Source organism: Garra rufa, chromosome 9 (assembly GCF_049309525.1).
Source record: "Garra rufa chromosome 9, GarRuf1.0, whole genome shotgun sequence".
Classification (NCBI taxonomy): Eukaryota; Metazoa; Chordata; class Actinopteri; order Cypriniformes; family Cyprinidae; genus Garra; species Garra rufa.
This window is the reverse complement of record NC_133369.1, coordinates 15,540,570-15,558,287: the sequence shown is the minus strand read 5'-3', so window position 1 is coordinate 15,558,287 and position 17,718 is coordinate 15,540,570. Positions and strand designations below refer to the sequence as shown.

General features: G+C 39.9%; 1 protein-coding gene across 2 annotated transcripts in view; it reads right to left on the bottom strand.

Moving 5' to 3' along the window:
- Positions 1-43: 43 nt before the first annotated feature.
- The window catches only part of cep162 (centrosomal protein 162), a 32,782-nt gene continuing 15,107 nt past the window's right edge, over positions 44-17,718 (bottom strand). For both annotated transcript variants that reach the window (XM_073847181.1, XM_073847182.1), the window contains exons 16-26: positions 15,888-16,025; positions 15,292-15,404; positions 15,069-15,174; positions 14,854-14,980; positions 14,490-14,758; positions 12,903-13,151; positions 8,774-9,426; positions 7,432-7,573; positions 7,167-7,265; positions 6,926-7,060; positions 44-3,010 (exon numbers count right to left, since the gene is read on the bottom strand). In XM_073847181.1, the coding sequence (XP_073703282.1) occupies positions 2,789-3,010; positions 6,926-7,060; positions 7,167-7,265; positions 7,432-7,573; positions 8,774-9,426; positions 12,903-13,151; positions 14,490-14,758; positions 14,854-14,980; positions 15,069-15,174; positions 15,292-15,404; positions 15,888-16,025 (2,253 nt within the window). In that variant the 3' untranslated portion in view covers positions 44-2,788. The remainder of the gene's footprint in view (positions 3,011-6,925; positions 7,061-7,166; positions 7,266-7,431; positions 7,574-8,773; positions 9,427-12,902; positions 13,152-14,489; positions 14,759-14,853; positions 14,981-15,068; positions 15,175-15,291; positions 15,405-15,887; positions 16,026-17,718) is intronic.

The window sequence follows — 17,718 nt, the reverse complement described above, 5'->3', positions numbered from 1 at the left end:
TATTACTTTTCGAACTGACTTTTTTGATGATAAGACAGGTGAAAAATCCAATATAGAGACCAGAATGTCTTTTAACTAGAATTACAAAGTGGCTACCTAGCAACCACTCAGAAAACCCAAGTGACCACTTAACAATCTCCTGGCAACCACTGAGAACACTCAGGTGATTTGCACAAGAAAGCACCACTTACTCCTCCAGAAATTGTAAAAAAATGTTTTAAACACTGTTGTAGTTTAGTGTAGAATTATGGGATCATATACAATATTTTAACCTTTTAAAACTCAGAATGTGATAATTAGGGAAGTCTATGGCAGCCCATAAAAACGCTTGCAGAAAAGCTATGAAATTTGGCACATAGTTAGACAGTCTCAATATTAACCATAGCAAATTTGGACTCATATTTCTGTTATTAACTTTTGAACCGTAAAGGTTTAAAATACCTTTTTCCCTCTGATTCCTTGGCTCATGCCAAGTCAAATGCATACCAAGTTTTGAATTTTCAGAAAAATCTACTTTTTCGAACTTGCCCTAGACAGTTTGTTCGATTTTCACCAAAATTGGCTCAAATCATCTACAGACAATGCTGGCAAAAAGTTGTCAAAAGATTTCCAATAAACCAAACTTTGCTCATAAAGCGTTAACGAATTTGACAAAATGTCAACGCTTTGCATCGCTTTAGCAGATTCTGACCAAACTTGGTACGTGTTACACCAAGCATGACCTGAGGTCACATGAGTAGTTTCAGTGCCGTGCCACCTTCTGGTCAAAAATTGACATTTTTGTTTATAATTTCTGAACAGTTTGACCAAAAATCGTAATATTGATCTTGTTAGATTTGGAGCCGCATGCCAAATCAAATGGTACCCAATTTTCCTATGTCAGCCATTTTGAGTGTGGACCATATACATTTTTTTTGTACGAACACTTTACCATATTGTTATGAATCTTATAGAACCGCTTGCGGTAAAATTATGAAATGGCACACAAATAGAGGACAGTCTTATCAATAACCACAGCAAATTTGAACTCTCCAACTCAAACTCTCTAGCGCCACCAACAGGTCAAGTTTGCATTCATGTTTCTGCTAATAACTTTTAAACTGTAAGGTCTAAAATGAAAATTATTTTCCCTCTGATTCCTTGGCGCATACCAAGTCGAACGGATATCAAAATTGAACTTCTATCAGCCAAAATATTTTTCAAACTCGCCCTAGACGGCTTGTCAAATTTTCACCAAAATTGCCTCAGATCATCTTCAGAGCATTCTGGCAAAAAGTTATCAAAACCTTTCTGACAAAAATGGTGTTAACAAATTTGACGAAGTTTGTGCAAAAATGGTCATGAGGATATATGCAACGCTTTAGTGGTTTCTGACCAAGTTTAGTATGTGTTTTAACAAACATAATCTGAGGACACATGAGTAGTTTTTAGCACATCACCACCTACTGATACAAAGATATAAAAATAATAAGACATTTCCGCTTATAACTTCTGACCAATTTGGGCGAAAACCGTAAGATTGGTCTTGATAGATTTTGGAACAGCATACTGAATAGAACAATACTTTTCCTATGTCTGCCTTTTTTGGGTGTCAGCCATTTTGAGTTTTGTAGTAAACGTATCAACAAATTCTTTAAACAGGCGTCTCCAGCCCTGCTCATGGAGAGCTACTAAACTGCAGAGTTCAGCTTCAACCCTAATCACATACACCTGAACCAGCTGATCATATTGTTCAGGGCATTGTTGAAACTTAAGTCTGCAGGAAGGTAGCTCAGAAACAGAATAATTTACTGAATAATTAAAGATAACTTGCTGCAGTACAGATCATTAACTATTAACAAAATAAAAACAAGCACTGATGAAAACTTTGCTTAAGGAAAAATGAAAAAAAGAAATGACTCATGATCTACACAGTGACATTATTACATTATTTCACCTTCAAACTGGCAGACTAATCATGAATAATTTGACATAAATGACAGCTAAGGACAACTTTGAACCCACATCAGATGTAACACTAGCTGAAGTTTGGTAGGTTATCAGTACTGAATTTATTCTGAATCATTAATAGATTTTCTTTTTTGTGATTATGCAAATTTCATTTTTGAATTGGGAATGGTTTTGCTTTTATCAAGTAAATTTGCCACTTAACTTCTTTATACTCCACAACCTCCCCTCAAATGTATTCTATGTGCCCAATTAAATTATATATTGTCAGGACCCTTGGTGTTTATAAACAGTGCTGCATGCTGATCAGCTCTTATCAGTCATCACACAACACAGCAGCCCCATCTCCAGCCACTTACGCAATTTATGTTCTTTTAGTAGTTTATTAGCATTCAGACCATGTCCTCTGAGCCCAGCACTAAGGTGAGTAATAAATCATGACGTCTGCAGTATTTGTTGTGCAAACGTACTTTTAGGTTGAGCTTTTGAGTTCAGCATTTTTTATAACTCTTATGTGGGTGGTGTATCAACAGCAATTTTACTGCTGTTTGTTTAGGTTTTCTGGGTTCTGCTCAAGCGGATGTTATAAAACCAACGGAGCAGCAAAACAGGACAAAATGTGCTAATAGTAATTAACTTTAATACAAAATAACATTTGGACGTATGCTACCATTACTAACACCAAATTGCTTGTATTTGATGTTACACACCCTGCATGTTCCTTGACAATAAATAAATAATCTTTACAATATATAATTAAATCAATGATTAGTGCTGTCATAGGAATTATAGAAATTTGTATGAACACATCCTAGAGTGTTCTGAGTGGTCCAAAGATAGCTCAGGATCTGAGGGGCAGGTATGTGTGGGTACTGGTAGAGGTGTGTTCGGGAATGGGAATGACTACACCCTGTCTCTGGAGTTCTCGAAGCACATCCAGTATGGAATCCAGCTCCAGTCTGAAGACCTCCAGCTCTTTAGCCCTGCCTTGAGCGAGTCTCTTCCAGCGCTCCACTTCACCCTGCTGCTCCTGTTCCACCACCCGCCGTGTGTCTGCAATCACCTGGAAACACAACGCCACCTAACATCAGTGTCCTCAATCATAGTGCAGAGGTTGTCAGTCAACTGACTGCTGTTGAGATCCATTATAAACAACTATATTGAAGAGCAACTAAAAACTAGAAGTGCGCTATTTCCAGTTCACGTGTGTGAAACAGTAAGTTACTGTACATATTAGTAAGCTACCATTGAGAAGATTAGGGTCAGTAAGAATTTATGTTTTTTAAAGAAACCACTGATGTGAATCAGGACGGAATTTATTTGATCAAAAAACTGTTATATATATTTATACAACAGTTCTTTCTGGTCCTCGAATATGATTGGCCGATAATAGTGCAATAATAGAGCAATATCAGAACTCCAACAGCCGTTTCACAGTTTGTAATCGTATCACTCAGCTTGTGGTACAGCGAGTGTCATGGCGGACTTCCAAATTCACTGTAATTACGTATATAAATAATACTGTTTTTATGTCACGGAATATAGTTTTAAGAGGTTTTCAGGCAAGAATGTACTTGTTAACAGTTCAAATATGTAGTTTTGAATATAGATAGTGTCTATTTGAAAATTTGTGTCAACGTTTTCGGACGTGTGAACTCCAGGGCATCAGTGACTGTTCAGTGCTCAAAAATCTGCCCGAGAACGGTCACACCTGGGCCAGATCTTCTGGAATTTACCACTGGCTCTGATGTCTCTTATAGTGGTTAAACATGAGATGTAATTTGTTTTGGGTAAATCTAACAGTTAGTCTTTGGTCTCATTAAACTATTATTTGTTCCAGAGCAAATAGTTTTGGCAAAATTCTTAACAGTGTTTATTATTGAGAAATGGTGTTTGTGTTCATGATGGTGACTTTAGTTACATTGTTCCGCCATTAGATGGTGACAAGAGACTGTTTTTATGAGTCAGCAGTAAAGTCTTTTATACTATAAAGTTAACAATATACACAGAAGTTATTTTTTAATTCCAACAACAGCTTGACACAGCAAACAAATCCACTGAGCAGCAAAATCACCCTTAACAGATGAAAGGATATTAATGTTACGACAAAACTAATGCTTTCATCAGCAGATATTCAAAAAAAATGCTTATTTTAAATATGAGACCGATCTGAAGAATGAATGCTGTATGCAGGTAATCACACTCGCCCATCTCTCTCTCATAATACTCCATATAATGCAGTGAGCTTTTAATACAGTAATACAATAAGCTTTCAATACAGCAACTCTTTCCTTCATTGCTAGTTCTAAAGTGATATTTTGGAATTAGTAATGGAGGCTCAGCTGTTCAGCTGTCAACTTTAGATTTGTGGCAGAAGGAAGTAGTTCTGCACAAAAGAGGGCTTTTAATGACACTCAGTTGTTATTTTATGTATTTACAAACTTGTTAATCAAACTGTTGTATATATGAGCAACCGTGTGATGTGTGATATTGTTCATTAATATACACAACAGTTATTTCTGTTCCTTGAATCTGATTGGCTGAGAGGAGTGTGTTATTCTAGTGATATCAAACCTCCAACCGTTTCACCGTTTGTATCACTCCGCTTACGGTATCTCTCACAACTAGTGTCATGGCGGACACCCAAAACCACTATAATTTCAATGATTTGTCACAGAAATGTAGTTTTAAGATTTTTCAGGAGATAATATACTTGTTTAGACTTTAAATATGTGGTTTGTTAATAAAGATAATGCCTATTTGAAAATTTGCTTAGATGTTTTCAGAGATGTGAGCTCCAGGGCGTCAGGGGTCTGTCATGACTCTGGGCTGCAGCCTTTCCCTCCTCCACACGATGTCGCTGTCTTCCTTCCTCACGCACCTCACTCCCCTGAATTGCATACACCTGTCTTTGATTATTATACTCGTTTCCTCCACAGCTGTTCACTATCACCACAGACTTTATATTCTCCACTCTCCCACCACTCTTGTGAGTCTGCATTGTTTCCTGTACCCGGTATCCTGTCTTCAGTTCCGTGTTTATCCTGCTCTGCCTAGTTCCCGTCGTGTTTGCCATGTTGGCCTTTGTTTTTGTTTGTTTATTTGTTTATGTTCATTAAAAACACCTTCCCTGCATTTGGACCCAGACATCATCATTTCCCAAACGTGACAGAATGCAGACTCCAACAGTGGGTCCAGCGGGGGAGATGTCCTTTGAGGCGGCATCGGCCGCTCGCTTTGAGTTCATTTACGCCTGTCTGGCGGCGGTGGACGCTCGCTCGGCGGCGGTGGACGCTCGCTCGGCGGCGGCGGCCGCTTACTCTGTGCCTAACGCGGCAGCGACCGCTCACTCTGTTCCCGAAGCGGCGGCGACCGCTCACTCTGTTCCCGAAGCGGCGGCGACCGCTCACTCTGTTCCCGAAGCGGCGGCGACCGCTCACTCTGTTCCCGAAGCGGCGGCGACCGCTCACTCTGTTCCCGAAGCGGCGGCGACCGCTCACTCTGTTCCCGAGGCGGCGGCGACCGCTCACTCTGTGCCCGAATGGATGGCGACCGTTTACACTTCTCTGGCATCGATGGACGTTCACTTGGCGGCGGCAGCACAGGAGCGCGTCCGCCACGCGGCGGCGATGGAGGCGCTCTTTCGGGGGAAAGCAGCCGCGCAGGGGCGCGCTCACGTTCATCTCACGGTGGCGGCGCCCGCGGACGTTTCTTTGGCGGCGGTGCCCGCTGACGTTCTCCTGACGGCGGTGCCCACGGACGTTCCTCTGGCGGTGATGCCAGCTCACGTTCCTCTGGCGGCGGTGCCCGCTGACGTTCCTCTGGCGGAGATGCCAGCTCATGTTCCTCTGGCGGCGGTGCCCGCTGACGTTCCTCTGGCGGAGATGCCAGCTCACATTCCTCTGGCGGCGGTGCCTGCTGACGTTCCTCTGGTGGCGGTGCCCGCTGAGGTTCCTCTGGCGGCGGTGCCCGCTGATGTTCCTCTGGCGGCGGTGCCCGCTGACGTTCCTCTGGCGGCGGTGCCCGCTGAGGTTCCTCTGGCGGCGGTGCCAGCTCACGTTCCTCTGGCAGCGGTGCCCGCTCACGTTCCTCTGGCAGCGGTGCCCGCTGATGTTCCTCTGGCGGCGGTGCTCGCTGACTTTCCTCTGGCAGCGATGCCCGCTGATGTTCCTCGAGCGGCGATGTCCACTCACGTTCCTCTGGCGGCGGTGTCCGCTCAAGTTCCTCCGTTGCACGGGCCTGGCCCACCATCCCTCCCCCTGTTTTCGCCAGTCCCCCGTTCCACCTCCCACCAGACATTATGGAACGTCTGGTATCCGTTCCTTAGAGAGGGGGTACTGTCATGACTCTGGGCTGCAGCCTTTCCCTCCTCCACACGATGTCGCTGTCTTCCTTCCTCACGCACCTCACTCCCCTGAATTGCATACACCTGTCTTTGATTATTATACTCGTTTCCTCCACAGCTGTTCACTATCACCACAGACTTTATATTCTCCACTCTCCCACCACTCTTGTGAGTCTGCATTGTTTCCTGTACCCGGTATCCTGTCTTCAGTTCTGTGTTTATCCTGCTCTGCCTAGTTCCCGTTGTGTTTGCCATGTTGGCCTTTGTTTTTGTTTGTTTATTTGTTTATGTTCATTAAAAACACCTTCCCTGCATTTGGACCCAGACATCATCATTTCCCAAACGTGACAGGGTCGTTCAGCAATTATGCACCCGCCGAAAACAGCCTTAGCTCAGCCAGATCTTCTGGAATTTGCCGCTGACTCTGCTGTCTTTATAGTGCTTAAACATGAAATGTAATTCATTTTGGTTAAGTCTAAAGGGCAGTCTTTGGTCTCATTAATCTATTATAGATCTATTAATAATCTATTAATTGTTCCAAAAATCTGAAATCTCCAGATAAAGTCTTACTGAAACAAACCTTTTGAACGGAAGTATATGTATAGTTTGTGTAGGTGTGTATAGGAATGTTACCTGCTGAAGCTGTTTTTCACATTGATTATAGCGGAGCTCCATGGACTGAATCTTCTGCTCCAGGCTGGTGAAGTGTCTTAGTTCAGGACTGTGAGCTTCTTTGGCCTGTTTCAGCTCTTCCAGAAGTTTAGAGAGCTATTGACATACACATAACAGGCAATAATGAGGAGTAAACATCCTGTGTTTAAAGAAGAACAAAAACTGAATTACTAAATATTGGTGGCAAAGTCTCAATCACTACCTGATTCTGCAGAGTTTCCTCTCTGATCTTAGACACAGCCAGAGCATCTTTGGCTCCTTGGAGCTCCTTCACTTGCCCCTGTAAATGCTGCACTATGATCTGAACAGAGAAAGTATCCAGAGCGACATACAACACAGCGAAAATATATCATTTTTTCTTAACAAAAAAACCCATGACCTTGATGTTTCTAGTACCATGCCAAGGCAACTTTTGCCACCAAATAATTGCACATAGCCATATAAATAGAACTGTTTGAGTGACCAACCTCCTGTGTGTTCACTTGATTGGTGAGTTCAGCGACTTTGGAGGAAGAATGCTCAAGGGCATGGCAAGCCAGAAGGCGTTCAATCTCTTTATGATGCTCAGCCTTGACTGAGGCAAGCTGCTCAGCATTCTGCTCCTGAATCCTAATAAAAGAGATATTTTCATAATGTATTGAATGCATAGCATTAATTGAGATTCAGAGATGACTGACTCTAAATTCCCATAGTGCATTACACCTCTTCACAGTTCTCATATAATTATAGTATTATAAATGTTGTTTCTATGATAATTCTTTACATATATAATTTTATAGCTTAATTTCACAAAACAAACTGTAAATAATGTATGTAGCATTGCTTGTTTGTTCTACTGTAGTTTTTTGTCCTTTGCTTGTAATTAGTTTCTTATTTAATCACTGACTGTTTACTTGTCTTCAGTGAACTTTATTTTTGATATTTTTAAGGCTAGTTTTATTTTTTTGATATTGACAATAATTAATAAATGCCTACTAAACGCCCATCTCATTTAAGCAAAAAGGTGTTTAATAATTCTTGTCATTATCAAAAAATAAAACTAGCCTTAAATATTAAAAAATCAAGTTCACTGAAGACAAGTAAACAGTCTGAAACTAATTACAAGCAATAAGTAAGACAAAAAACTACAGTAGAACAAATAAATAAGAAATGTTGCATACATTTTATAAAGTAATCAAATGTATAAAAATACTGCATATTCTTCACTGTCAACTAAATATATATATTTATTCTTCTTAAAGTTACAAAAGTGATTTAGTCAAAAGCAGTGAGAGATTTTCTTTTTTTTTTGTTTGATTAGCATTAATGACAGACAGCAGGAATATTAGACTGCTGTCACTTTAAGAACGGCCTGGATCCACTATACTGTCATACTGTATTTTCTTTCTCAGCTGTTTGCCTTTACTTAAAGACCTAAATTACTGCAAAGACCGTCATTTTCATATACTAAAATGCATTCTCTTTCGCTACTGATTGCGCTTCAATGGCTTAGAGTCACTTGTTTTTAAATCACAATGCTTAAAAAAAAAAACGCTTGCAAATGACATGTTTTCGTGACCACGCAGTGTAACCCCAATTAAGACAACAGTCCAAAATCTCCACCATCAGACAAATTTTTACTGGTTAATCATGCCTACTGGGCAACTCAGCTTGTGTAGCTGACAAGCTCAAATCCTCTGAAGAGAATTGTGGGATTTGATTTCTTGTAATAGGGCCCTGTGAACTATTTTTCATCTTTTGGTGAAAACACTTCAAGGGTGCTGTAAAAGGTTTATAAAAAAATGACTGAAGCACTCCAAAAGAGTTTACCTGAGGAGCTGACTCTGTGCATGTGCGACTGCAGCCTGCAAGGAAGCTTTCTCTTGTTCTCTCTGCATCTCCAGCTGTTCCAATCTCATCCTCAAACTATCATTCTCCAGTTGCACCTCTGAGATGTGTGATCCTGAGAATGCTCCGGGATGGTAGTCTTTCTCATCCTGGGTAGGGGGGAAAGTCTCCGCTGCAGGTTTTTTGCCCTCTTTGGCTGTGCCTAAATGTCGCTTGGGCTCATTGGCGGCACGATCAAAACCAGGAACTGACAGCATGGTTCTTCTCTCCCTCTGCAGACGCTCTACAGTACGACTCAGCTCCTGAATGGTGCGGCTCTTGGAGCTCAGTTCCTGGGTCAGTCTCTCAATGCGGGTAGCTTGTGCCGCCTCCGCATTGAGCTGGTGCCGTGAGGGGCTGCGAGCAGGCTTGTCTGCTTGCGTCAAAGACTGGGCCTGGCAGAGTTGTTCTTGCAGAGAGGCCACCTCTGCCTTGAGGGCACTTTCTTGCTTCTGATAGGCCTTTTTCACTTCCTCCAGCTCTGCTTTCAACCTCTGAGTTTGTGACTCAGACAATTCCGATGAGATGGCCTGATTGTTCTGGCACTTCTCAGCCAAACGCTGCTCGAGATCTGAGATCTGCTGTTCATACTGCAGCTGAAGATAGAGAGAAGAACACTTATCAAATACAAAAATTTTTATTGAGTTGGCCCACATGTAACATTTGGCTAAAAATGTAACAATTGACTAAAATGGATGGTTTGAACTGATTCAGCATAATGAATCAAACTTACTGACTCAATAGCCTTTATCAAACTTAACAGACTAATATTGTTTTATTTTACATTGCCGTTCGAAAGTTTTGGGGCAGTACATTTTTTACAAAGAAAAAGATCAAAAGTGACCATTAAGATTTCTATTCCAACATCACAGGAATAAATCACATCATAAAATATATTAACATTTTTTTTGAAGTGTAATAATATTTCATAATATTACTGTTTTTACTGTATTATATATTACATGTATTATATTATATATAATCAAATAAATGCAGCCTTGGTAAAATAAAAGACTTCATTTAAAAGCAAAGTAAAGTTGCATGAAACTGAAGCTGCACTAGTTTTTTCATCCTTATTGTGATGTGCATCTGAAATTAAATTGAATATAGGGTGGGATTTCTCCCTTCGCTGGGAGTTTGATTGACAGGCGATCTGACCAATCACAATGCAGAATCTGCCATTTTGTCCATTTTTTCTGCGGTTGACTCAACATAACTGTTCATTCATGTTTATTTTATGCTATAACTAGTAGTAAAGAGGAAGAGATTATCTGTTCATGTGCCGCTTTGAAATTATAGGCGTAATTTTTCCTGTTTTACCACACACATTATATATATGTTTATTTACCATGCTGTTAATGTTGTATTTAATGTATTTAATAAGGAAATGAACAGCAACACATTAAGGTTCTGAAAGTGCTGTAATTGTTTGTGTGATCTCTTTGCTTATAGAAGGTTGTAAACAGACCCAAATCATCACTGCTATATAGCTGCATTGTTTCCAGTTGCCAAATATGTTATAAATGTAGTGATAACTTCCATTTCTTGCACTGTGGCATTTCTGCACTGTCAGAGATGATAGCATGTCTCTAATAAAATCAGTCACAAACATTATCTCTGCACAATCTCATTAACTCATTAATTAATATTTCTTTGCCCGCCTCATGTTTTGTCAATTTTCTCAACTGCTAAAGAAACTCTTAAGCCTCTTAAAAGTCCTTGTCCATACTTCTAACAATTTTGGACCATAAGACCTCTTTTAAGGGTTAAGATGCTTTCTGAATTACTTTTTTTCTTTCTTTTTTCCCTAGGATCTTTTCTTTAATTTTAAGAGGAAACACCCACATTTCTAATAATTTCTTAGAATTTTGTCACTAAGAGCTCTTTGCACTAAGATTTTTTATGAATACGGGCCCAGAACATTAACCGTTTTAAGTTTGACTCTACTGATGTTAATCTTTTAGGTTTCCTGTATGGTTTGTTTAACAAAATGGCGGATTCAACGTTATGATTGGTCAAATCATCTGGGAAGGGTGCCTGGACATTGCAGTCAGCATAGCCCAATCCCTTTTTTTTTGAGTTGTACGTCATGAAGAGAAGAGATGTAGTTTAGGAGGGGGAGACAAATAATTTTTTGAATTAAAGATTGCAATCGCAAATGAATAAAAAAAAAAAGATGTGCATGGATAAATCATTTGTAAAAAAATAAAAATAAATAAAAAAAACTTTAACACTGTAAAAATATTTTGTTTTCATGGTAACTTCAGTGTCACTGAACCTTTAATCAGTAGTTTTGATGCTAAAAGCCTTACTTGGTATCAGTTTCTATTTCTAAAATTAAGATATGTGGGCACACAAATAAGCTTAGAAATGAGAGAAATGATGCCATTCTGACAGCACACTCAAAGCCCTGTGCACATAGCACTTTAAATAGAAACCTAATTTCCTTGGCAAACTTTTTTTCTGGTAATAGATTGATCCACCTCTGAGCTCTGGTAAATAACATGCTTACAAAAAAAGAGAAGTAGTTTGAGGTACTTTTTCATTACTAAATAAGGTCACTACGTTCCAGTTTAAACTTGTTTTGTAACTGATTTTAAATTGTATAGACTGAATGGTCAGTGCTTTTAAACAAAATTCTCAACTCTGGCTCTTAAAGCAGAACTCCGGTGTGATATTGACCTAAAGTGTATTGAATCATGATACCGAGTGTGAACTTACCTTGCATATCTCATCTCGGTTTGTGTCCAGCTGTCCGAAATCTGGGGTCAGTTAGCCGATGCTCACAACAGGTTGTCAATGAGAGTCAATAGGGCATCGAAGAAGCCATGTAAATAAATCACTGTTTTACGCCATTTACGAGGCACAAAGTAGCTCCACACTTCATTGGTAGACTTCCAAGGGCCCTGACATTTAAAACGAGACATTGAGAACTCAGAAAAAGCACCGGTAGTTTATTTACAAGTAGATTTATACAGACATTTTCCACCAGGAACAGACCGATCGCCGCCATCTTAAATTTAGTCACGATAAGTCGAGTGTCGAGCACGAAGGAAACTACAACCTGATAAGTTGATAAACTGATAAGTTCCTTGGTGCTCGACACTCGACTTATCGTGACTAAGTTCAAGATGGCGGCGACCGGATTTTCTCTTCCAGGTACTGTCTGTATAAATCTTGTAAATAAACTACCGGTGCTTTTTCTGAGTTCTCAATGTCTCGTTTTAAATGTCAGGGCCCTTGGAAGTCTACCAATGAAGTGTGGAGCTACTTTGTGCCTCGTAAATGGCGTAAAACAGTGATTTATTTACATGGCTTCTTCGATGCCCTATGGACTCTCATTGACAACCTTTTGTGAGCATCGGCTAACTGACCCCAGATTTCGGACAGCAGGACACAAACCGAGATGAGATATGCAAGGTACGTTCCAACTCAGTATCATGATTCAATACACTTTAGGTCAAAATCACACCGGAGTTCTGCTTTAAGGTCCACTTTCCTGCAGAGTTTCGCTCCAACCATAATCAAACACATTTGAACAAGCAAATCAAGGTCTTCAGGATTGCTGGAAAGCAGAGATTATCTTATTATTGGGCGATATGAGGGTCTGTATTACTATTGGAGAAACTGTTATGGTCAACTTGGATCGCATGTGTCTTGATAAAAATCACATTACATCATTGACACCACTAAATGTCAGTCAAAGTTGTGCGACATTCAGTCAGCGTTTACAGATACTATAGAAATTAATGAAAAGTGCCGTAAACTAATCCTACCCGTCGCAAAAATCTGTGACTTCTCTTATAAAACCAAATTTTTTGGGTGTAAACTCTATCTATCTATTGTTCAGCAGCAAACAAGTTGAAGATTAACCAATAGGCTGTGAATTCATTAAATGATAAGCTGTTTCCTTAAAAAGGCTGTTTATTCAACATAGTGAAGTCTTTCCTCCACTGACGCACATTCAAAAAACGGCCTCTGGTCTTGCCTTCTATTCTCTGCAGGGAAGTGGACCACGAGAACCAGAGTTGTGAACCCTTGCTCTATTCAGTACTGAATCTGAAATGAGTACTTTGATTCTGTGATACTGTTGTTCCATTGTTCGGAGACTGCGTTTGGCTGCTTCATCTCTGCCCTCTAGCTCCGCCTCCAGTCGATGGACACGTCTCTCCAATAGAGCTGCTGTCTGGGAGGAATGAGGGGCTGTTGGGGGACGAAAATCTAATCCATTATCTTCTGTGCCGGTAGACGCAGCGGCCAAGATCAGGGCTGGCAAGGAGTTTGGATGCCTACGTTTCAAGAGCTCTTCCATCTGTTTGAGCTGAGACAGGAAATGGAAACATGAGTGATAGATGAAACAGAATGCAGGAAGTTCTATTGATGCAGCTAATATGAAATATTGTGAAACACTCAAGAGGTGGAATAGAAATCTATTCATGACTATTTTTAGTGTTAAATGATTATTGGATAGATACAGTAGACAGCGACAGGACAATTTTAAAGGAGAAGTTCACTTCCAGAACAAAAATGTACAGATAATATTGTCATTCAAGATGTTCATGTCTTTCTTTCTTCAGTCATAAAGATGTTTTTTGAGGAAAACATTTCAGGATCAGTGGACTTATATGGTGCCCGCGAGTTTGAACTTCAAAAATGCAGTTTAAATGCAGCTTCAAAGGGCTCTAAATGATCCAAGCCGAAAAAGAAGGGCCTGATCTAGCAAAACAGTTATTTTCTGAAAAAAAACAAAACAAAACAATTCATACACTTTTAACCTCAAATGCTCATCTTGTCTAGCTCTGCGTGTAGTCTCTGTATTTCGGTATGTCGAAAAACTCATCTCATTTTTTCCTCTAACTTCATAATCATCCTACATCGCTGTTTTTGGTAAAGGGTGTTTGATCTTCTTTGCACGTTCACTTTGTAAACACTGGATCAGTACTGCAGTGATGCAGGATGATTTTGAAGTTGAAGCAGAAAATGAGATGGGTTTTTCAACCTACCCTAACTGTCTTAAACCGGAATACACGCAGAGCTAGTAAAGAGCATTTGAGGTTAGAAAGTATTTAAATGGTCAATTTTTTTTAAAATAACCAATCGTTTTGCTAGATAAGACCCTTCTTTCTTTGCCCGACTGCATTTTGGAAACAAAACTGTTCACCATAGAAGCCCACTAAATGGAGAGAAATCCCAAAATGTTTTCCTCAAAAAACAATTTCTTTACGACTGAAGAAAGAAAGACATGAATGTCTTGGATGACAAGGGGGTGAGTAAATTATCTGTAAATTTTGGTTCTGAAAGGGAACTTCTCCTTTAAGGGTTGGGAAAATGTTGCAAGCCAGACTCGACACTTACGTGAGCAACATGGGTTGAGAATAGAGAATAGAGAAAATGCAGCAACCATTGAGCCAATTAAATTGAAAGTTATTAATTTAGACATCCAGGTGCACATCAGTTAAAAAAAGTAGTTTAACATGAAGAGGAGGTGGTAAGCAGAAAGTGCTTGGAAAACTGACTATCCAGACAGATGGTCTGTTACTCACAGACACGCTTGGATAATTTCACCTCTCAGGAAATTGAGCACAAAGAAGAACGTGCCCTGAATGAGTTGTACCTGCAGAATGAGACAACAAAAACACGTGGAGAGGCTGTGTCTGACCTGTCTATCCAGGTCCTGGATTCTTTTAGCTTCACTCGCTCTCTCTTTTGCCTTTCTTTGTTGCTCATTGGCCCTCTTGCTGACCTCCATTTTTAGCTTTTCCACCTGCTCAGTGAGCCTTTGAGTCTCAGCGGTGGCGGCTCGGAGTCTGGCTGCATCTTTGTCTAGTAACTCCTGGTTCTCGGCGTACCACTGCAGTCTCTTCTTTAGGTCTGTGACTTCCTCCCGATGTTTTTCCTGGAGCATCTTTAGCTCAAAACCTTTATCACCTGGCAGATACATCCAGAAGCTTGTTGCATCAAGATGATAGTTACATTGCTGAAGACAGTCTGCCACGTAACACTTCCATATCTGAAGCTCTTACCTGATGTACAGACAGCTTGAGCTCTGGCAAGGTCTCGCTCTTTCTTCATCATCTCCAGGTCTACATGCAGGGCTTGTTTTTCCTGTTTTAGTTTACGGATCTCATCTTGAAGTCGCTCCTCCTTTTTCTACACACAAAATATTGTATCAGGAGTTAAAATGCTATGTAGGCAGCTTTAACAGAGTTGTTGATATTACGTACTGTAGATCAATTACCTGTGCGGCTTGTACCTGACTTGTCAACTCTGCAATGTTGAAGCTTTGGTCAGCAATGCTTCTCCCCCCGACGGTTCTTTGAATGCTGTTCATGTTCAACCGGTCCCTGGGAAATGAATATGCATTGCTTTTATATCAGCTGCTGCAAAGAACAGCATGAATAGTAGCAGCCAGCTGTGATATGCATTAGATCGTTCTACCGACACACTTTTAGAGCACTAACCTGGTGAGGGCAAGCTCAGTGAGAAGTCTGTGGTTCTCCATGAACAAAGCCTCCTCGTTTTGTTTGCTTTGAGCTTGGAGTGCTTTCATTTGCAGATAAAGCTTCTCATTCTCCTTTATTGTTAAAATCATCAGAAAGAAGTTTCAGACATGTTATGCTCTGAACCTATTTGTAGCATATGAATACTAATGACCAAAATGCAAATATATTCAGTGCATGTATTACACTGAATATATTTCCAGATAAAAAAAAATAATTGGATTTGGTTTTTGGAAAGGCCATGAGTTCTTCTGTAATTACAGAAAATGTTATAAGTAATTATCATCGTTATTCTAAATTCTGGTAATAGAGTCATTTTAAAGAGCTGTGCATAATTACAAGCTTCATTATGCTGAAATGCTGTAAAATGATCTAAGAAATGAGAGACTAAGAGTTTTGTGTTGTATTATTCACTGACATTTGTAAGACCTTACCAAAAGAAAATATCCAGGAAAGGGGATAAGAAAATGAAACCTATATAAATGCATGTCATAAGAGCCATGTTTCAAAGTGCCTCATTTTAATATAAGTCAGAAAATGAACAGAGAGAGACTTACCTGATGGTAACCCTGAATCAGGGTCTCCTGTTCCTTCATCTCTTTCTCTATCAGCTTGAGTTTCTCTTCAGTCACAGGGTCGGAAGCTTCGCCAAAACTCCACTTTCGTTTGTTACTAGCTTCCTCGGCACGATGTAGCTATGGAATTAGCATTTAACAGTTCAGAACCTAACTTGGATAAATGGCAAAGGATTCTTTACTCAGATTAAGCAGAGGCTGCACAGTTTTTAGATGCAGTAACAAAGTAACAACAACACTAACTTTATTTTTTGAAAGCATGGAAAAGTTATGTTTTTTTGCAATACTGTAGCTTTTCCTTTTAATGCTTTTGGTGACATTGCTACAAAGTTGCTTTTATGTAACATGTGCATAAGGCTTTCAACAGAGTGCGCAGAGATGTGCTGTTCTCCTCACAGTCAACCACAAATAGCTTTGATATGTCCAATTCATTAAGATGGTCTGTTTAGACGGGCTAATGTAAATGAACTGGTTATAAAACAACAAACAATTTGAATCATTATAGGTTTGTGTAACAACTGCTTTTTGTGCTGAAAAAAACCCCCTTTAAATTAAAAGGTAAATATGGCTGTTCAATCACAATGATTTCACTATGGCAGGTAACTACAATGTCACCAGGGCTCGCCCCAATCAGCCTGACGTGGGCGCTACAGCAATCAAAAGTACAAAATCGCTCATAACTCCACAGGCAAAATGTATTTTGCATTTTTTGAAAAAACTACTTTTGTGAACTAGTCCTAGGTTTTAACCCCAATCAAAACCAAACTAGTTCACAAAGATTCTCTGGTAGTAAATATCAATAATTACCCCAAAAAATTGAACTTTTGACTCTCCGTCACAAAGGGACACTAAAACATTTGAAAGCAGACGAGGTTACCGGAAGTCGATCGGAACAAGCCTGTTTAACTCATGACCCTAAAAGTCTGTAAATTATTTTTTTAAGAAATCGATCACTTGGGGCATTATTGTGTTTAGGGCTGTCGCGATAACCGCAATATCGCAATACCGCGCTATTGACGTGCATAACCGCAGAGAAATGCAACAACCGCAGCAACCGCGATATTTGCCTGTTTTCTTTTTTCCTAAGGATTTGCCCTTCTCACTTAATGCCTATGCGCTGAATATTAAATTAGTAATAAGTTAGTAATGATAACATAATGTGTTTATTATGAGGCTCAGTAGATATGCACTTAACAAGCCTAAACAGACAGCGAATGAGAGAGATCGACTGATCGACCTGTGTCTGTCTTTCAGATCCAGTCAGGTATGTATGTGAAACTAGCTTGTCATGTCCAAGGAAAGTGAAATCTCTGTCTTAACATCGATACTCTGCTGGTCAGCTGAGCCTTTAAAAGTGGCTATGGCTAAAATGATTTCAACTTCGTGTTTCATTACGTCTCTCTTTGAATAAATAAGCGTTTTTGAACGTGTAGTTGAATGAACGGTGACTCAAAGATAGTCTCTTGCCTCCATCTTGTGGCGTAAAAATGAAACTGCACTCACTGACAGCTCGCCTAAAACACGCAGGTGAAATACTGACAGAAAGTCTCTTGTCCAGTCAGACTCGAGGGAGCGCGCTAACTGTTGTATATACGAAGATTTCAGATGCAAAGCCTCTAAATATGTCTGACATTTTTCTTCAAAATTTGCATTTCTTTCTTGGCTAGGTTTCTATGTAAGTACTGTTTACTTCACTTCATATATCAACGCGATTTGGTTTCGGTTTACTTCACTTCATGTATCAACGCGATTTGGTTTCGGTTTATTGATTTCTGAATATGACCTTACATTGTAACAGCCTACACACAATTAT